The sequence below is a fragment of the Chiloscyllium punctatum genome, chromosome 10 (assembly GCF_047496795.1).
Source record: "Chiloscyllium punctatum isolate Juve2018m chromosome 10, sChiPun1.3, whole genome shotgun sequence".
Lineage (NCBI taxonomy): Eukaryota > Metazoa > Chordata > Chondrichthyes > Orectolobiformes > Hemiscylliidae > Chiloscyllium > Chiloscyllium punctatum.
Genome location: NC_092748.1, coordinates 35,595,362 through 35,615,895, shown reverse-complemented (window position 1 = coordinate 35,615,895; position 20,534 = coordinate 35,595,362). Strand labels below are relative to the sequence as shown.

The 20,534-nt window shown below is 41.3% G+C and overlaps 1 protein-coding gene across 8 annotated transcripts in view; it reads left to right on the top strand.

The window, feature by feature from the left end:
• LOC140482036 (SPATS2-like protein) overlaps positions 1 to 20,534 on the top strand; it is a 150,467-nt gene that overhangs the window by 41,364 nt on the left and 88,569 nt on the right. For all 8 annotated transcript variants that reach the window (XM_072578906.1, XM_072578900.1, XM_072578901.1 and 5 more), the window contains one exon: positions 15,247 to 15,325. In XM_072578906.1, coding sequence (XP_072435007.1) covers positions 15,287 to 15,325 — 39 coding nt within the window. In that variant the 5' untranslated portion in view covers positions 15,247 to 15,286. The remainder of the gene's footprint in view (positions 1 to 15,246; positions 15,326 to 20,534) is intronic.

Below are 20,534 nucleotides of genomic sequence, written 5' to 3'. Positions count from 1 at the left end.
CACCAGAGACCCCAAGGCAACCTGCCAGACTCACAGGAATTGGCTGCAGTGATGGAGAGACTTACCTTGAAAGTTGGGGCTGCGATTGAGGAGATCAGTGGGGAGATTTGTGCCCAGGTCCAACCTATTGCATCCATGCTGCAGAAGCATGACCAGGAGATCCAAGGCCTCGGGGAGCAGCTGGAGGAGGTGGAGGGTTGAACTAAGGCCTCGGAAGCTTCGATGGAGTCCTCATCCAGTCAGATCCAGGTGCTGGAGCGAGATGCAGGCCTTGCGAGACCATAACGACGACCTCGAAAATCGAGATCAGAGGATAAATCTCCGAATTGTCAGGCTCCCTGAAGGTGAGGAAGGTGAGCAGCCAGTCTGCTCCTTTGAAAGCTGGCTGACGAAGTTTTTGGGCCTTCACATCGAGTCCAGCAGGCTGAAGATTGAAGGGGCTTATCAGGTTAAAGTGCACAGGTCAGGGCCAGTGGAGCACCCCGCTCAGTCCTAGTGCACTTCCACTCATATATGGACTAGCAAAAAGTCATAGAAGCTTCCAGATTACTGGGAAATGATCCACAGGCAAGGCTGTACAAGGAGTCAAAAATTATGTTTTTCCAGGATTTCTCAGCAGCTTTAATTCGAAAAAGGAAGTCCTTTGATGAAATTAAAGAGAGGCTGAGGAACCTAGGCATCCAGCACGCCATGAGGTATCCTGCAGTGCTCCATTTCAGCCACGAGGACTCAGCTTATGGATTTGACTCAGTGGATAAAGCTAAAAATTTTGTAGACACTTTAAAATAGACGGACTGGCCTGAAGAATATGGTTAATGTTTGTTCTCTTTTCCTTCTTTTCCCATGTTTTCCCTTCATTTTTTTTTCCCTTTCTTTCTCCCTAATAATTTATTTTTTGGAAAGTGGGGAAAAAAACTTGGAATACGTCCTTCCTTTTTTTAATAACTGGATTTTCTGATGGAAAATTTTGTGGATGTTCTTGGTTGTCTCCCTTTTTTTTGTTTCCTCTCTTTCTCTTTTAGTCACAAGTAGGGGTGACATGAAGCCAGGGACGGGTGGAGTGTCTTTTTTCTGTTGATTTAAGGATCATCTCCTTGTTTTTTTTTGCCTAAGCGTGGGGCACAGTCTGGGTTTGAAGGAGCTGTGAAGGTGGGGATGGGTAGGGTGGGTGCCCACTATGAGCAGGGGGAGAGTCTCCCGTTCAAGGTTTTATAGTTGGTTTTCTTTGTAGTTTTTTGGTCGTAATAGTTGTTTGCAGTTATGATAGAGTCATTTTTGTATGTATAATTCTTCGACTCTATGAGTCTTTATTTACTTGTGCTCGGTGCTTTGTAAGCAGGGTTCTCCTTCCCAGGGGTTCAAGGGTCTCTGAAAGGGGATACGGCTAAGTGTCTTGTTAAATGGTGCACCTAGACCATCAATGAAAAAAGCGCTTTCTAGCCTTAAGAAGGAAAGAGTTGATATCAATTTGTTGCAGGAAACCCATCTTGACGATGGGGAACCAGCTGAAGTTACAACAGGGGGGTTATGACAAGGTATTTTTTTCATCGTTTACTACTAAAAGTAGGGGAGTGGCAATACTTACCCAGAAAAATCTTCCATTCACATTATTAGAGCAGGTGAAATATGAGCAGGGTTGGTTTGTGATACTTAAAGCCCTGATACATGGGGAAGAATCTGGCATTTTAAATGTCTACTGTCCTCCGGCACACCCCCTCAAGTTTTTGATTCGTGCTTTTACTAAGCCGAGTGCCTTTAGAACACAGCACATGATTATTGGGAGGCGATTTTCATTGTCTTTTGGATCCAACAGTGGCCAGGATGCCTTGTGGGCCCCCAACTATTTCTTTGCAGGCCAAGCAGATGGTTGACTTCAATGAGGAGTTGGGGCTGGTGGATATTTGGAGAGGTCTTCACCCTACAGGCAGGGACTTCACCGTTTTTTCAAACCCACATAAATGTCACACGAGGATTGATCTCTTTATGGCTCCCTCGGCCCTTTTGGATTCAATTATGGGTTGTAAAATTGGAAATATTGCTATCTCTGATCACACGGCGATATATTTGGAGGTTAAGGCCAAGAGTGAGGGGCTAGGTTTGCGGCACTGGCATTTGGACCCTTTTCCCCTTAAGGATTCCAAATTTGTGGAATATTTTTTGAAGGAGTTTCAGGAATTCTTGACTATCAACTCAGGCATGGCTAGTAGTCCATCTATGCTATGGGAGACTGCTAAGGCCTTTGTCAGGGGGTTAGCTATTTCCTATTCGGCTAGCTTGAGACGTGGTTGAAATCCACCGAGGTGGCACATTTTGCGCGGTCTTCGGTGACTAAGCTACAGTGGATCACAGCCCTCCGGGCTGCCTTGAATTCAATACTGACACAAAATGCAAAGAAAGAACTTGCTTTTGTTCGACAAAGGCTGTTCGAGTGTGGGGATAGGCCAGGGAAGTATTTAGCAGACCTGACTAGGAAAGAGCGTGCTCCCCAATCCATTACTGTAATCAGAGACAGCGCTGGGGTCCTTACATATGATGCCAAAAGATTAATGAGGCTTTTCGGAGTTTTTACTCTGAATTGTATCTGTCTGAAGGTTGTGAGGACAGGAGGGCTAAAATGGAGGCCTTTTTAAAGAACCTCGATCTCCCTGGGGTAGCCTTGGATCAGGCCTCTCTCCTTAATGCCCCCTTGACAGTTCAGGAAATACAGGAGGCAGCTAGGCAACTTCAGAGTGGGAAAGCACAAGGCCCTGATGGTCTTCTGGGTCAGTTTAATAAGGAATTTATAAGGATTCTGTCAGGGTCATTGTTGGAGATGTACAATCACTCCTATATACAAGAATGCTTCCCACCATCTTTGAGAGAAGCTAATATTTCCTTAATTCTTAAGAAGGGGAAGTTCCTGAGGATTGTGTCATTCAGGCCCATCTCTCTATTTAATTCAGATTTCAACATTCTGTCTGAGATTGGAAAAGATGTTGCCTCTATAAGGGGCAGTACATCCTCCAATAATATTAGAAGGTTGCGAAATATGGTCCAAGTTTGTCAGCCATGAGGGGTTCAGGAGTTGGTGATTTCCTTAGATGCAGAGAAAGCATTTGACTGGGTGGAGTGGCCGTATCATTTTTATGTCTTAGAGCAGTTTGGGTTGGTGGTATCTTTGCTAGGTGGGCGGAGGTTTTATATCTGGTCGCGGTCATCACCAATGAGGTGAAGTCTGCGAAGTTTGTAGGGGTAATCGACAAGGCTGCCCCCTCTCACCATTGTTGTTTATGTTGGTGATAGAAAGTTGGCAGAGGCCATTCGTCAGTACGTCCATGTAACCGCTCCAGAAGTGGGATCGAGGGCACACAAGATTACACTGTATGAGGATGGCGTCCTTCTGTTTTTATCGAACCCGATGACCTCTGTACCCCATTTGATACAATGTATCAATTCATTTGGGGCTATTTCACGATATAAGATTAACTTTGCTAAATCAGAGGCTATGCCTTTGGGGAACCTTAAGGATGTGCCAGAAATTGAAGGGGCCCCAAGTTCCCTTTTAAATGGTCACGGGCACAATACCTAGACATTTTTATTACCCCCCCCCAAGTTTGATCAGTTATTTCGGACTAACCTTGCTCACTTACTCGGCAATATTAGGCGGGATCTCCAGAGTTGGGAGGCCCTTGCAATTTCATGGTTGGGCCGAATATCTCTCATTGAGATGAATGTTCTTCTTTGTTTGCTTTATCTCATGTGTATGCTCCCAATAATCTTTCCCAGGTCAATGCTGTGGAAGCTTATGGGATGGTTTGGTTCCTTTGTCTGGCATCGTGGGTGGCTCCTCATCAAACTTACTAAATTGCAGTTGCCTCAAGGAGGGGGAGGAGTTGATTTCCCAGACATCAAGTGTCCTTTGTCTGTGATTGGGTAGATAACGATCCAAACTCAATATGGCTGGATATCGAGGCCTCCCAGGCAAAGTGCCTTCTTATTAACCTGTTGTTCATGGATAAAGATGAGGACAGTTATGGACCACTGCCAGAACCCTGTTGTCATTAGTACAGGCAAGGCATAGAGTGCGATACATCAGAGTGAGGGTTGCTTATTCAAGACTTCGTTATTTATGCCGATTGTTGGCATGCCAGGGTTCTGACCAGGGATGATGGACTCAAGGTTCAAACTATGCGCAGCGAGAGGAGTTTCTAGTTTGGGAGACTCGTTTGAGGGGGAGGTTATGATGTCGTTTGTACAACTGAGCCACAAATACAGGTTACCCAGCAAAGATCTTTTCCATTTCTTTCAGGTTAGGGATTTCCTCCAGAAGAAGACTATGCTTCTCACTAAGCCCTATAAGCCCGATACAGAGAGGTTGTTGCTACGCTCCACAAGCACCCTTTCAGTTAGTGCCCTCTGGCTGGGTGGCAGAGTCTGGCAGGATATTAACCGGTTATGTGAGGTCTGGGAGCAAGAGCTAGGAGTGGAGATCTCTTCTGAAACATGGGAAAACATATGGGAGAATGCTTGAAAGATTTCAATCTGTAATAGAACATGCGCTACGCAGTTAAAAGTTCTGCACAGGGTTCTTCTGGCAAAATTTTAAAAAGGGACATCTTCAGTGTGCCCCAAATGTAAAATAAGTGTAGGTACTCTTAACCATTGCTTCTGGACATGCCACAGGCTCCATGTTTATTGGAGTGCTGTGGGGGGAGAGATAGAGAGGGAATTGAGGACTGAAGTTAATCTAGACCCGATATCTATCTCTCCTCTTAGGTCTACCGAATTTACCATCTTTAGACGGGCATGGGAAGAAACTATTAACAATTCTTGCACACTGTGCACGGAAGAATATTCTGATGAATTGGGGGTCTGAGAACCCGTTGGGCTTGCTGGGATGGAATTTTTTACAAATATGGTGCACCACACAACAGACCATTTTTATAAGACATGGCAGCCCTACTTGAGTTATTTGGGTATAGATTTGTCGGCTATCTTAACTGGGACGTTTGTTTACCCAGGATGGTTAGGTTTGTCGAGCCCTGGGCCTTGGAAGTAGGGGGGGGGGGACTCCTGAGTTAATACAGGTATATACACAATGCTCCCGTTCTTTTGTTTGGGAGCTTTGCACCGAGTATAGCTGTTTAGTATTTTGTGGGGTTTTTTTTGTTTCCTTTTGCTTTTCTTTTCTTTTTTTTTGATCCATTAATTATTTACTTATTTATTGGTGTTGCTTTATACAGTGTTAGAGTTTGTTTTAGGGTAGGTTAGTAGTTAGTCGACAGTAGTTGTATTGTAATTTATGTTTCTTTTTTCTCTTTATTATACTGGTATTTGTTACTGATTGTATTTTTCAATAATTTTATATGTTTTTAAAGTTAAAAAAAATTTGCTAATAAATATATTTACAAAAAAAAGGATGGATAATAAATGCTGGTGTTGACTTATTGGAATATTTGCTGATATTACTGATTTGATGATGTATGCAAGTGCTCATCTCTGATATTTTTTTTTCAGTCTGTGCAATAAAAGGGTAATTTATAAAAGTTAAAAAATGAACATTACTGAAACATTTTTTCTCTTATCTGATATGTACTTCAAATCAATTCATTTCCTTTTTATGTTTTTGTTAATTATTTCTCACCTGGTTTAAATATTTGTGATATTTGAAATATTTCTTGTTGCCAGTGCCCAGGCAGTATATGCAGGGTGTCAGAAGGTGCAGCCACGATTTATTCACTTCTTTAGTGCCACTCTTTTTTTAAAAGAAAAAGTTGACCTATGATTTTCCTCTCTGTCACTGGTGCCATTGTTGAAATGAGCTGAGCTCATCCTGGGTTTGTGAATAGATATGAGCAAAGAGTGGAAATGGAATGTGATGAGAAGATGACAAATGGGCAGATCCAAAAGCTGTGCAAACCACATTAAAACTGACGGAAGGTGGAAAGCAACCGGGATCTCCAGGGCACAGGGATGTCAATGTTTGCACAAAAGTTGCGAGCAATGCAAAAGTGTGACTGCATCGCTTGCACTTCTGTATGGCGTTTTCTTTTTGAAAAAATTGGCAATGTTGTTGTCAAGAAAAGATTGACAAATCCTGTTGTAATTTGTTTGCAAAGACAGTCAGCAAAGACATCAAAATACCTCATGTCAAATATGTACAAAGTCATTGTAACCCATCATTTCCTAGATAAATGGTTGGCAAATAATTATTGTGAGAACCGCACTCTTTCTAATATTATTACAACCAGATGATCATTCTCTGTTACTCTTTTCTTTTGTTTCTTTACTTTTCTAATCTGCTGCGGTGAATTGTCATGATTTTTTTTTCTCAGTTTTCCTCCTTACTTTCTCACTTGGTGCTGTCACCCATGTATTACTCAGAGAATGGTCAGGCTCATGTTCTGAGTATATCCTGTGCAAGCTGATGTTAGACAGTGGGGATGGAACCTTCTTTGCAGGTTCCCTCTGGGTCCCTCTGAGCAGACCTCCTACTAAGGTCTTCCACCCCTCTAAAGCTTCTCTTGTCCTTGTAAACCAATTTATTCCTCAAGCCAGGACTTGCCTGGCACTTCAGAAGTCTTTTTCAAGGGAAAACAAATTAGAGGGAATGCTGTTCACAGCCCACTGTGCTTTTCTCGAATCCCTGTAACTTTTTCTCCATCAGATGTTTATTGTCCAAAGCTGCTATTGAATCTACGCCATCAGGCAATGCATTCCAAATCCTAACACTCAAAATATTTTTTAAAAAGTTTCACCAGTGGCATCCTTGGTACTCAGCCTGTCGCCTCTTGTCAGTGACCCTTCAGGCATTAGAAATAGCTTTTCTAAAATCTTTCCTCACTCTTTAAACCATTCATGAGGTAAAGACTTCTATCAAATCTCCTATTAGTTTTCTGTGCACTCAATACTAGCTTTTCCACACTATCTACATAATAATCCTTATTTATCTCTTAAATCAACATCATAAATCTCTTCCGTTGCTCCCTACTAAACATTTCTATCCTTCCTGAAATGTGGTGCCCAGAACTGTACACAATGCTCCAACTGGAGTCCAACTAATATTTTGTAAGGTTTAGCATAACATTCTACATTTTAAATCTGTGGTTTTGTTGACCAAAGCCAGGATTTCCTTATGTTTTATGAATTGCTTTGGTAATCTGTCATGTCACCTGCACAGATTTGACACAAGTTCTCCGAGGTCTTTATGGTATTGACCCTTTTGAAACTGTATCCTAAGAGGTTGAAGTGTTTCTCTTTGTGCTTTTGACCAAAAAAAGTATCACCTCATAATTTTCTGCCTGTCTGTCTTAATGAATTTAATTGTGAGCAATCAAAGGATTATCTATGAACATTTTTATTAAAAACTAACATTAGAACTGGAGTGGAAGGACAACAAAGGGGATTGTCTTGTATACAACAAGATCTGGACAATGTTTAGTCTTAGGCTGATAAGCAGCAAATAACACTAATGCCCCAAAAAGTATAGGCAATGACCAACCACAATGAGAGAATCTAATCACTTCCCTTTGCCATTCAATGAACTTACCATCACACCCTGCCTCACAGCACTGACGTATCCACACTCCATAGGCGACAGCGTTAAAAGATAATCACTGCCAACTTCTCAAAAACAACTCAGCATTGGTCTTCCCAGCAGTGCCCACTTCCAAAGAAATAAAGAAAAGTACAAACTTTCTCCTGTGTTATGCTGGGGCATCATTGTGTTGGGCTGCCCTGAGCTAGCAGTATAGACCTTCTCATGTTGCTTTCAATGAAAACACCAGATCTCGAGGCTGCTGACTATGCAATGAGTTCCCAGCAGCTGCATTACAGCTCTTTACAGTTTAGAAATACATGAAGGCCATAAACTGTTGTCAATAAGTCTCTCTGCTTCTCATAATGAAAACTGCTTACTCTGAATTGCTTCAGTTAGTCATGAACTGTCTAAGGTTTTATTGATTGGAATGCAGTATTCCAGTTTTTGAAAGCAGATCATAGCAACCTTGATCCTATGCACTTTGTGTAATTGAACACAACATAAGCAGGTTTTGCTATTGTGAGAAAGCTGTGTGATTTAGATATATATAATATGTATTATATGTATTTTGTTATACATTTTCTGCAAGTTGAGCATCTTGGAATTTGAAGTTAAACATATGGGTTTGCCTGTGGGTATGGAGTTAACAATTAGCTTTAAAATAACTATAATAACTACAATTCCAAATGAGATTAGGTTAGCCAGAATTCTCAGCGGACTACCCAGAGGAGTTAAGAGTGAATTTTGCAGACTCTGACTTTCATTTTGACTCTGTGCATTCAATAGCGAAGCATATAATCAGGTTCTGAAGTGCTGAGAAGATTTTCAATAAGCTAATATAAGCCAAGCAGTGTTCTTAAAACAATGAGTTGAAAGTAATGAAATGATCTTAAAATAAGATGCTAACATTGCCGGCAGCTAGAGAGTTGGGCTACTGTTGGTGGAAGAGAAGTGAAGTTACACTTTTGAAGCTTTTTAAAAGAAGAAGAAAAAGAATTTAAGCTGAACTAGAGGCAGCATATGGAAGGAAGCCAAGTCAAGAGTAGAAGAGTAGTATTTAAGGGAGAGTCATCTACAGTTTCAATGGATGAGTTGAAATGTCAATTACTCCAAACCCATCAGCGTTTTTTTTAAAAGTGTGTTGTCCTTGGGAGTGAGTTGGACTGGGTCATGCCAGAATTACAGCATTAAATGATCTTAGATTTACAACAGTGTCTGTAAGCCTCACCAGGATGTACTAATTCAATACAAAGCTGTTGTTTCTGTGCAATCTATAAATGTTCTTGGGTTATTGCAACTGTGTGTTTACAAATCTTTGAATCAGTGTTATAAAGGAATATAGAGCACTTTTCCCTTGTTTATCTTCATTTCTGTTGTTATCAAACTTTTAATTTGTTTTACTGTTAAAATTAAATTATATCTATAATGGCCCTGACATCCCTAACCACCGGACCTCAGAACCCCACATCTATGCCTGAAATCTCAGGCTGGGACGTGACCTCTCCCAATTTCCCACTTTCCCGAGGTACATTCTGTCTGTATCCTCCACTTTATTCTTGTCTTCTTGTCATGATCTAGTCTCTCCTGATGTTTCTTATATGTGTATAGCCTGGCTGACTGCCCCTCACTGTGCAGGGTGTTAAGCAAGCTTTGACACAAGTGGCTAGATGTGCAGCCCCAGGCATTTTATGGCCTCAAAACATGATGTCTAAAGCTGGGGCATTTGTCCAACCCTGGTGAAGGTGGCACTTCTCTCTCCTCTTGGTGATCCTTCAGAATGAGAAGGTTACTTGCACTGAGTCCCAGAAAAGAAAGAGTATCTGTAAAAGATAGCAGTGCAATCAGGGAAAAGGAGGCAGAAAAGGGCAAGTGAAAAGATACAGCTTTAAAATAAAACCCAGAGTCCAGCAGCAGTTAGTCAGTCAGTCAGTGTGTGGCAGATGAGGGGCTGAGCATTGAATTGCTCTTGTATCTTCAGTCCTTCATCATTCCCCATGGTAGGTGACCAGTGCACTCTCTTCGCAGCTGTCCAGGTCAAAACAAATCTTCTTCAAGTAGTCTTGCAATTGTTATTATATGTCAGTACTTCACAGAAAGATTTAAATAGTGTTAATTGAACATAGACAGCTTCTCACTGCCCTTTCGTTAATGTTTTCTTTATTGTGAAAGCAATAGTAATTTATAAAAGAAACTTCAACTTTCAGTAGAAAAAGGGAATTTTGGTGTCTCATTGGCTGGCAGTGCCCAGTGGGGTAGGACTTCAACATCGAGGCCTGTGATTCGGTTAGGAGCTTAGCAAACTGATTGATTAAAGATCAGTGTGGTGTGTTTTCCTATTTGTGGGGCCAGAGGATCAGTTGAAAATGTCTGCCTCATTCTTTGGCTACAAATTGGGAAGTCTCGGCTGGAGTTTCATGACTAATGAGGTAAAAGCTCCTTGGATGCTGCCTGAACTGCTGTGCTCTTCCAGCACCACTAATCCAGAATCCCATTTCATGACTAATGGTCTGGTATAAAACAGTTGGAGGCTCAAAATGAAATGCAGCGGAGGCTGAGGCAATCATTTGCCTTTGGCTTTGCAATTGCTTGCTGTTCTTGGCTCTATTTCCACATGTAATCAAGACAAGTAGCTTTCTTTGGCAGCAAAATATAGAAAAAAATCATTTAGACTTGCTTTCTGTTCAAAATCAATGGATAGGAAAATTGGTAGGGTGTATGATTGGCCACTTTTGTGCCTGAGGCCAAAGTGAAAATTACTATCATTTTTGTTGACAAAAGGGAACGCAACAACAACACTATAGCATTAATGGACGAAGCTACTGAATGTTTCATTTGGGCCAAACCATGATCTGGTTTTCGGAGGATGCACATTGTGTGTTTTCTGGATGTTACTGAAATTGTGGAAAGTGCTGTTAAAAATTTAAAAGAAAAGTATTCTGCTGTGAATTTACTGCACAGAATTGTCCTTTTATAGAGGGCAGACAAATTTGTTATGCTAAATACATCTAACTGAATGAAAAGTCTTATCACAAATCAAAGGAGGAACCAGACCATAACTCTGACTCATGGGTAATATATATTTAGTTACAGGAATCATATTAAAAGAGGCCCAATTCATGTTCATTTTGATAAATGGTCAATGAAAGCGATGAATTTAGGAATAAGGTTCCTTTTCGACATTACCAAAAGATAAAAGTGAGATGCCTTGATGATTTGGACATAGATTTAAGAAGTTCTCTTATCATACACTTAAAAACAAAATTGTTTTTGTTGAGTTATAGGCCTAAATGAAAATTAACAAAAGAATAACACAGAAAGAAGAAGCACAAGTAAACATTCTGTACTGGTATTAATTGTTTGAGATCAATACTTAGAATTGCTGACAATTCAAAAAAGACGTGGGAAGACAAACTTGCAGAAATGGTATTAAAAGGTTGTGTGAGAAATTCCCAACTGAACCAATGATAGTCTTTACCATTGATAAATGTGCAGCTGACTGTAGATAATTACCAGTGACAGTATTGAATTTGGATCCCGCAATTCTTCATGAGTATAGCATTCCAGTTGAAAGACATCTCTCAGCCCTCACAACATTTCTCAGACTAACATATGGTGTGACTTTCGCATCAAACTCAAAATATTGAATAGTGGATAGTGCATTCAGTTGACATGGAACTTAAAACTATTGGTTTGTGCTATAGTAATGAAAAGGTTGATAATATGCAGAATTTTCAGGTAGATAATGAGTCAGATTGTCAGGAAGAGGATGAAATCACAGAAGATGTTAATAGCTGGTTGACGAATAAATGCTAATCGGACAATATGAGATTCTATTGACACTGGAATACTATATAAGTGGAAACCCAGAGGTCTGTAAGGAGGTGCTGTTTGATGGCCTAATACTCAGTTTCTACCTCATACACAATTAACTTAAAATGTCACCCTGTGGCCTTCTTCCAAATACAAGTTGGCTAATGGATTGGCTCCAGCGATGGGCCTCCAGTTCCTGGACCACCATCTGTAGTAGGATGAGAATGGCGATCTCTGGTCTTGGCCCATTCCCTGTCATTGCAAGGAAATGAAAAAGTACACAATGATGTGTTGTAATCAATGCTTTCAAATGTATGGCCAACCCGCACTTTGCCAGGGCCAATGTTTCTCAATGCTTCTTGCCATTGCGGCTGTTGCAGTTCAATTCCCTCCTGCTTCCACCTCCCCAAACCCCGTTTGTCATGCAGAGTGGCTCACCTGCATCATGATCTTCTCTGCACTTGGGCAATACAACAGACAGTCCGTGAGCTACATCCCAGCCTTCCATCTAGGTCCACCTACAGAACAGTGAGACATTCACTCTGCTAGATCTCAGGAGATCATTCAAACTCTTCCAGCACTACTTTCAGGTTCTTTGAATGACCCCATCACTTCTGACAGCCACTTCAACTCTACTGAGACTGGGTTTATCTGGATGGTTTATCTCTTCCATTTCCTTTAATGAATGATTCTCATCTAGGACACACAGTCTACATCCAAAAGAGGGACTGATTGTCAAACCAAGTCTGGACTGGTCAGCAGTCAATAAATCAATTCAGATCTCTATCTGTGGAGAGCGACAAAGAGTTACGTTTGAATTTTTTCCAGACACTTGATGCTTGCGAGCAGAATGGGTCAGGAGTATCCAAATGTCCTTTCCTCTGTGGCATGAGTCCTGAATGATTCGCTACAAAAACCATCCACTTGTAAAGCGTCCACTCTCACTAGTTGCAGATCTTCAAAGAATTTAAATGTATTCCGACAAAAAGTGTCAGCCTCCAAGTTATGGTTTTGTGGTCCAGGTGCCATAGTTCTAAATAGGCGACTATGACCAGGTCCTGGTTCACCACCTGCACCTTGTGCCCCCAGACTTGCTTGGCCAATTAGGCGGCTGTCTACCATTGCTCACTCCTATCGGTTGCTGTGCCATGATGTGGTGGTTAGTTTGGATGAAAGACACAATATTGAGCATTTTTCAAAGGTGGGGGTTGGAGTCAACAATCCATTCACTTGAGGATGGGACTCCCACCCAGCACCAAGCCAACTATAACTCACTTCAAAGGCGGGCAGCCTCATGATAATATTTAAATGATTTGCACACATCCTGCAGGTGCATTGGTTGCTCATTCTACATTCCTCAAGAGCAAAACTCATAGAATTGTCACAGTGTAGAAGAAAGCCATTGCTTTTGCCCTGAATCGGAGAATTTTAATCTTGAGCTACCCACTTCCCTTTTCTCCAAATCCTGCACGTTGCTTTTATTTAAAGATTCATTGATACCCTTTTGAATAACTCACATGAGTAGGCCTTCTCCATATTTTGAGTCAGGTCATTGCATTCCCAATCTACCTTGCTGTTTTTTCCCACCATGTCCTTGTTTCTTGAACAAAGCATTTTAAAATTATGCAGTATATTCCTCAATCTGTTTATTATCTATCCCAACAGACCTCACGTGATTTTTAAACTTCTACTAAATCTCCTCCTAGTCTTCTCCTCTCAACTTCTTCGATCATTCCCTGCCTCCATTTGTTGTGGGATCAGGATTAGCTACATATCTGATCAGGCTGCAAACTCAGTGAGGGGAGCGAAAGGAAGTGAAGCAAGAAGACTCCAGAACTTGGCTGAATGAATATCCATCTCTCCCTCCTTTTCTCTGTGAAGTTGCTCCATCAAATTTTCTGTCAAGTGAGAGGGAAAACCACATTTGCTGACACTGAATGGAATAATGCTAAAATCCCCCTCATCCAATTAAACAACATCTGAACTATAGACTGATTGTCACAGTGCAAGTAACAAAGAAGCATGATCAAAGTTTCAAAATGAAAGTGAAACCAAACCATTCAGTTTTGTTATGTGAACTGGAGATACAGAAGTGTTCTCCTGAATGTTATTCCTTTACACTTCCAATCATGGAATTTGTGTTTTGACTTTTTTTTTCTTTTGCATATGTGTGGAAATTTAAATGGAGTAAAGTTTAAGATATATGAATTCTGTTCTTTTGTAAGAGTGTTATCATAATTTTTTAAATTGTTACTGAAGAAACTGGTGTCGTTTGCTTTTGCAGTTAATCAAAGATAAATTGGGATTTGTTGTAGTTTCATTCAATCTTCAGATTTGTGGCCATTCTGCCAATAGTAGAACTTGATTTCCAGCGCACATTAAATCATGACAGTACCTATGTATACGAGTCTCTCTGTTTCCTGTACACCCTTTAAAATTCTGCACTGTCCTCCTCACAATTTACACTTCTTCTAAGTATTGTGCTGTTGACAACCTTTGAAATTGTCCTCTGCACACCAAGGTCTAGATAATTTGTATTCATCAGGAAAAGCAAGTGTCCCTATATCAGCCCCCGGAGAACTCTGCTACAAATGCTCCACTGAGCTGGCCTGACATACTTTAATTTTAAACTAAATTATTTTAGTTACTTCTACTTATTTTAACTTATCCTAATTTTACTCTTGTGCTATTAACTATAAAGTGAAGATGATTAGAAAGTAAAAGTTCTTCACTCTTATTCACCAATCAGTTCCCTTTCCTGTGCTTATAAATTCTCACTTTCCCTGTGCTCATTTGGAATGGAGTTGAAACACAGTCCCTAGTAGCAGCAGCTTAGCAATCAATGAATTTGCAACTTTCATCTAATGTCACTCTCGGTCTCTTTGACTAAGTGGCTGGATTCGACACAGGTTGTGTTGCTATTTCAGATTGTATGAATTCCGACCTGAGTCCAACACTGCCGTTCTTGGCAGCTGAGATTCAGCCCAATGATTTTTGCCACAAACTGCAATTCTATTTAATTTTTGTGGCCTACAATGCAACACTTATGGCCCGAGGAAAATACCTGAGTGATATTTGTTATATAGTGAAAGATGACTTGAAGGGTGGGCGTAATTAAGGTGCAATGGGAATGATCTTGATAAATAGCAGAGTGGATATTTGTGTGAAGCACTGAGATGATTTAGAGGATATGTGCATTGAATAAGCAATGTATTTTTCAAGCATTGATACTGCCTGCTTCTCTATGTTGCCTGACTTTCTTTACACAGATAATTTGTATTTTGACAGAATTAAATGACTGCACTTATAATTAAATAATCACGATTATTGAGAGACTGAAAGAATTTTGCATGGCATGGTGGCTCAGTGGTTAGCACTGCTACCTCACAGCACCAGGAACCTGGGTTCGATTCTACCCTCAGGTGACTGTCTGTGTGGAGTTTGTGTTTTCCCCGTGTGTACGTGGGTGTCCTCTGGGTGCTCCAGGTTTCCCCCCCACCACAGTCCACACATGTGCAGATTAGGTAGATTGGCCACGTTAAATTGCCCATAGTGTCGAGAGATGTGCAGTTTAGGTGGATTGGCCATGTTGAATTGCCCATGGTGTCCAGAGATGTGCACACTAGATGGATTAGCCATGGGAAATGCAGGGTTACAGGGATGGTGTGGGTGTAGGTGGGATGCTCTTCAGGGGGTTGGTGTTGACTAGATGGGCTGAATGACCTGCTTCCACACTGTAGGGATTCTATGATACAGCCCTGATAACCAACAGTAAATTAATTTATTAGATATGGAGTGAAGCAGCAACTATACCAATGTTTGCCTCATAATTCAATCTTAACTATGCTCTAAAAACTTGCAGATTGGTTATTTAAGGCACACAGTTTATTCTTCTTTGTGCTTGGTATGTCCGATAGGTTCAATTGTGTTGGATTTCAGCTCAGCATCAAGGCAGAAATGTCGGAAACCAATATTCAGGAAAAGTTCAAAGAAAAGGTAAGAGTTCAGCACAATATTTATATTTGTATTTATATTTTTGTGGTCAAAAGATATGAGAGGGAAAACTAGTTTGGTTATATTTTATTCCTGGAATGAAACATCATACATAAAAACATAAGATTTAGGAACAGGATAAGGTAATTCAATTCATCATTCGATAAGATCTTGGCTGACCCGAAAGTGGTCTCGGCTCCCTACCTGTCTCCATCCCATAATCTGTGATTCCCTTGTCTATCAAATATTGACTCTACTCACTCTTGAATAAAGTTAAAGACACAACATCCAGTAACATCTGAGGAAGAGAATTCCACAATCTAACAATCTCTTGTAAGAAAAACATTCTCCTAATCTCTGTAAAAGGGATTAGTTCATTCTTAATCTGTGTCCCCTAGTTTCAGGCGATTCCTTTAACTTTGCGATCAACTACATTTAGCCCGATGACACTAATTGCAGAAGTGACATTCCAAAGGTCCAAGTGAATGTGAGAAGCAATATTTTCCATAGATTACAGACAGAAATTACAAGACTTTGATACAGGGTCAATAGCGATCTTTATAAACTTCATTTTCATAATTTGATACTTACATATCTCCATTTTAGAATAAGTTAATTAATAGAAATGACAGGTTGAAATGCTTCCACAAGTTAAGGTGTCCCACCACTGAATCCGAAGGTGGGAGCTGACTCCTTCCCCCAGATGGCAGGCAGTGGGAACTTACTGGCATTTTATATGCACCAGTCATTTGAGGAGCCACAGCTTCTAATGTTGTCCAATTGTGGATGCTGGAGCTGTCTGCCTGATCAATGGTGCCTTAGCCATAATGCCACAATGAGCCCTGAAGCAGTCACAAAGAAGGACCCCCTCATTGCAGGAATCTGCGTGATGGCAGTCTAACACAATACCAGTAAAATACTGGCAGAGGTAGGAGGTGTCTGTCAATTGTCGCAACTGGGCAGCCATTTAGCTCCTGCCACTGGGAATTCACCAAAGCAGCACAGGGATGTCAGATTCTGTCACGAGACAGAAATCGCCGGAGAGACTCAGCAGGTCTGGCAGCATCTGTGGTGAGAGAAACAGAGTTAACATTTCGAGTCTGGTGACTCTTCAAGGTCACTGCATCTGAAACGTTAACTCCGTTTTCTCTCCAAAGATGCAACCAGAGATGCCTGCTTTCTCAAACAATTTCTGCTTTTATTTCAGACTTCCAGCAGCTGACGTCCTTTCTGTTTTACTTCAATTTACCAGTCCTTGTCTCTACCAGTCAGCCTGAAAAACTCCAGTCCCACATTTTTCCACAACTCCAGTTCCATTTGGTTGGTGCTGTGTTGCTAGGGCAACAATGTACACTTGAATCTCCAGAGTTACTGAACACTTGTCAGTTCTGTCCTGAAGTCTTGCAGATGTATATCCAGAAGGAAAAACAGTTTACCCAGAATTGTTGAAGCAGTTGCCAAACATGAGGCCAGTTAGAAACAGCTGATTGTGGTTCCTGAGCAGTTAATCTCCTGTGAGCAGTCAGCTATTGTTCATTGGAAACAGTTGACAGTGGTTGGCTTTGACCACTCAACAAAGTGAGCAGCCACGCTGTAAGTGGTTGGCTCCTTTCGGGCTGAGATACAAACTACCTGTCCTTGCTGAATGCCATTTGCAAAAGTCAATCAGCTCTTCAGGCTCACTGTATGCTGGCCAGTCAGTGCCCAGCAGAGGCGGCACCTCCAGTTTAGAATAGGGGGGGCAAAGAACTAGCAGCCATTCAGAATCCCAGATCCGATACCAAGGTAAGGGAATAAATCTCTGTGACTGGCACCTTCATTAACTTGTCAGCAGCTATCAGTGTCTGAATCCAATATAAAGACAGAACAACTTTAACATGCTTTGCTTTATGGCCCAGGGTTTCTCTCTCTCTCCTTCCCTTGTACCTCTGTTTACTTCCCTCTGCTACAGTCCATGGCCTTGCACCCTGTTCCTTTCCAGCCCTGCTCACCTGGATTCACAACTCCCCAGGCACTTTGGGTCTGCTGGCCTGTCTATTTCTGGTCCACTCACCAGCAGTCGATTACAGTTACTATCGTTGGATAGAAATGTGTGCACATTGATTTCTGATTGGATTTCACAGCTAATAGTAGTTATTTTAGTTTGAGGCAAGATGTATATCACTGTAGTTTTTTACTAACCATAGAGATGTATAGCATGGAAACAGTCTCGAATGATTTTTTTCCTTCTGCAAGTTAACTGGCCTATAATTTTTTGCCTTGTGCCTCCAACTCCTCTTGCTATTATTCAATTTGCTGGAACCCAGCAGATTCTAATGTATTTAGGGAGATTATGAACACTGCCTCTACTGTCTGCACTGTCACTTCTTTTAAGTCCCTGGGGTGCAAATCGTCTGGTTCTGGGCACTTGTCAGTCTTCAGGTCCAACAGTTTTCTTAGACTGTTTTCCAGGTGATGGTGATTATCTTACGTTCATTTGTCCTCTCACGTCTTTATTTTCAGTTAGCTTTTGAACATTTTCTAAAGCATCCACTGTGAAAACAATCACAAATATCTGTTCAAAGTTCTACTATCAATTTACCTAGATATGCTGTCTCGAGACTCAACATTGGCTTGAGTTAATATTTTCCTATTCAAACTCTTTCTAACTGCTTTTATATTAACAGCTAGCTTTGCTCATATTCTGATTTCTTCCTTCTTTTAATCTGAAAAGTTTTTTTTTTGACATTTCTTAAAGTCTGCCTAATCCTCTGATTTACTACTAATCTGTGCAGATTCGTACATTTGTGCTGTTCAGTTTAATACTATCCTACATAATGGAGCTTCCAGCAACAGGTGGCGTGGGTGAAGGTGGGAGAGCAAGGGAGCTCAAGCAGTTGTGTCTGGACCTGCTAACAGCAGGTGGCAACAGTGAGTCCATCATGTCTACACCTGTTTTCTGAATGAGCAATTCACTTAGAACTTTCTCCTGCCTTGTCCCCACTAACTTTGCCCATAACTCCTTTTCAAATACTGAGACATTCTCTTCTGAATGTCTTGATGGAACCCGCCTCCATAACACTTGGGCGGCACGGTGGCACAGTGGTTAGCACTGCTGCCTCACAGTGCCAGAGACCCGGGTTCAATTCCCACCTCAGGCGACTGACTGTGTGGAGTTTGCACATTCTCCCCGTGTCTGCGTGGGTTTCCTCCGGGTGCTCCGGTTTCCTCCCACAGTCCAAAGATGTGCAGGTCAGGTGAATTGGCCATGCTAAATTGTCCGTAGTGTAGGTAAGGGGTAGATGTAGGGGTATGGGTGGGTTGCGCTTCGGCGGGGCGGTGTGGACTTGTTGGGCCGAAGGGCCTGTTTCCACACTGCAAGTAGTCTAATCTAATCACTCAGTTCAGAAGGATGTAAAGAGCCTAACTGAAGAATGAGGTGCCACACTTGAATTTCATTGGAACACTACAGTAGCCATGGACACAGCCATCCATGTGACAACAAATAGGCAATTAAGATGGCAAGGAACTGGAAGTTCAGTGTCATTATTGTGGACTGATCAGTGTGGTCAACAAAATGATCCACTTACTCTACATTTCAATTCCCCAGATAGATTCAATCACATCATTAGCAGTGAATACAGTTTGCTAAATTGCAAAAGTACACATAAAGCACTTACACTTGGAAGGGGTTTTTGGAATCTTGGATGGTGAGTAAAGAGGAAATAAAAGGGCAAGTGATAGATTTCCCGTGCTGACATGGAGGGACATAACCAGAAGGGATTTGGATGTCGGGGATGATTGTGTACATGTCACAGAGGGAACAGTCAGAAGTGATTGGCATCACGGCAAAGGAGATGGAAATGATGAAAGAAGATCTGTTGAAGGGGAGGGGGGGCATGATTAAAAAGTTTGTGGATTATCTTGAGTCTTCCTTGTCCCAGGCAATGTGAAAATCCAGCGAGTCCTATTAGGGAGGTTAAGTGTGAAGTGATATTTGTCCAATGCAAGTTAACCAACAAACTTCTGAGATTCTAAACTTAGTCCATTTGTCTTATTCTCCTCAACTTGCTGGCTGATTTTTGCCTTCGTAATGCCATGTGTCCATGTATTTGCTGATATTTTCTCAGGAAGATTTACTCATCATATCTTGCAATGGCAAGAACCTGTGAAAAGGTGTCAGCAGAGATACAAGCTCCATACACCATTTTGTAGGCCACGTTAAATCTTGCATTCCTGGTAACTGTTGTATAAGCATGCCAGCTCATTGCACTGCTGCTCATGCTGAAGGTTGTTACCACCATCTTCTATAGGTATTATAAACTATACGGTCTAATGTGATGGAGGAAAACCACTTCCTGAGCTGGCTAGATGAATCTATTGTGGTTAACAAAATGTGGTTTCTTGCACTGGCATCTAGTTACAGGTTTACACTGGTATGATAGGTACTTTAATAAAAACTTTGAGGAGGATCAGATCATGGGTCTCACTCCTTTCAGATCCAAAGCTGCTCTGCCCAATAGGCCATAGTAGTTACAGCTGCTTGTATCTCCCCTCACCCAAAGTTTTCTTTCCCATTATTAATATTGTACATTTGTCAATAGAATTGCATCTAATATTATCTCAACTTCCCTCAAGTCTTTGGTTTCATAAATTCAGATGATTCTCCCAGAATGCATTTCCTTTGAATGTGCAATCCTGGTAGTTTGCTAGGAGGTAGTTAGTTGATTTTGGTTCTTTTTCTGACAGTCTGACATCTATAGGTTTCTTTCATTTTCAAGTTTCCTTTATGGAGTATTCCCATTTTCCATTGCCAAAATGGAGGAGGTGCTCACTTCATGGGTAAAGTGGAGGATTCTGTGTTTTTTCGCAGCTTCACTGTATATATCCTGCTGTTCGTGGATTTAATAACAATTCCCACTTTAAGCATGATTTCACTGACTGACCGATTCCCCTCCTCATGTTTGAAATAAACGATTTCCTATCTTTATCACAGCTCTTATGACGGATCTCCTCTGTTTCTTGCCAGGCTGAGGCTTTACATTTACACAATACTATCGTTTCACTCACTGGCTTTGTAATGTGGGTCTGCTCTGTCAGCTCAGATTAATGTTTCTTTCATGATCTGGAGTTTTCCACATCTTAATTCATTTTCCCTATTGTATTTTGTTGTGTGATATTATATGCTCTCTCTGATGATCCTTCCATGGAGAATGGAAGCTGGATCAGGAAC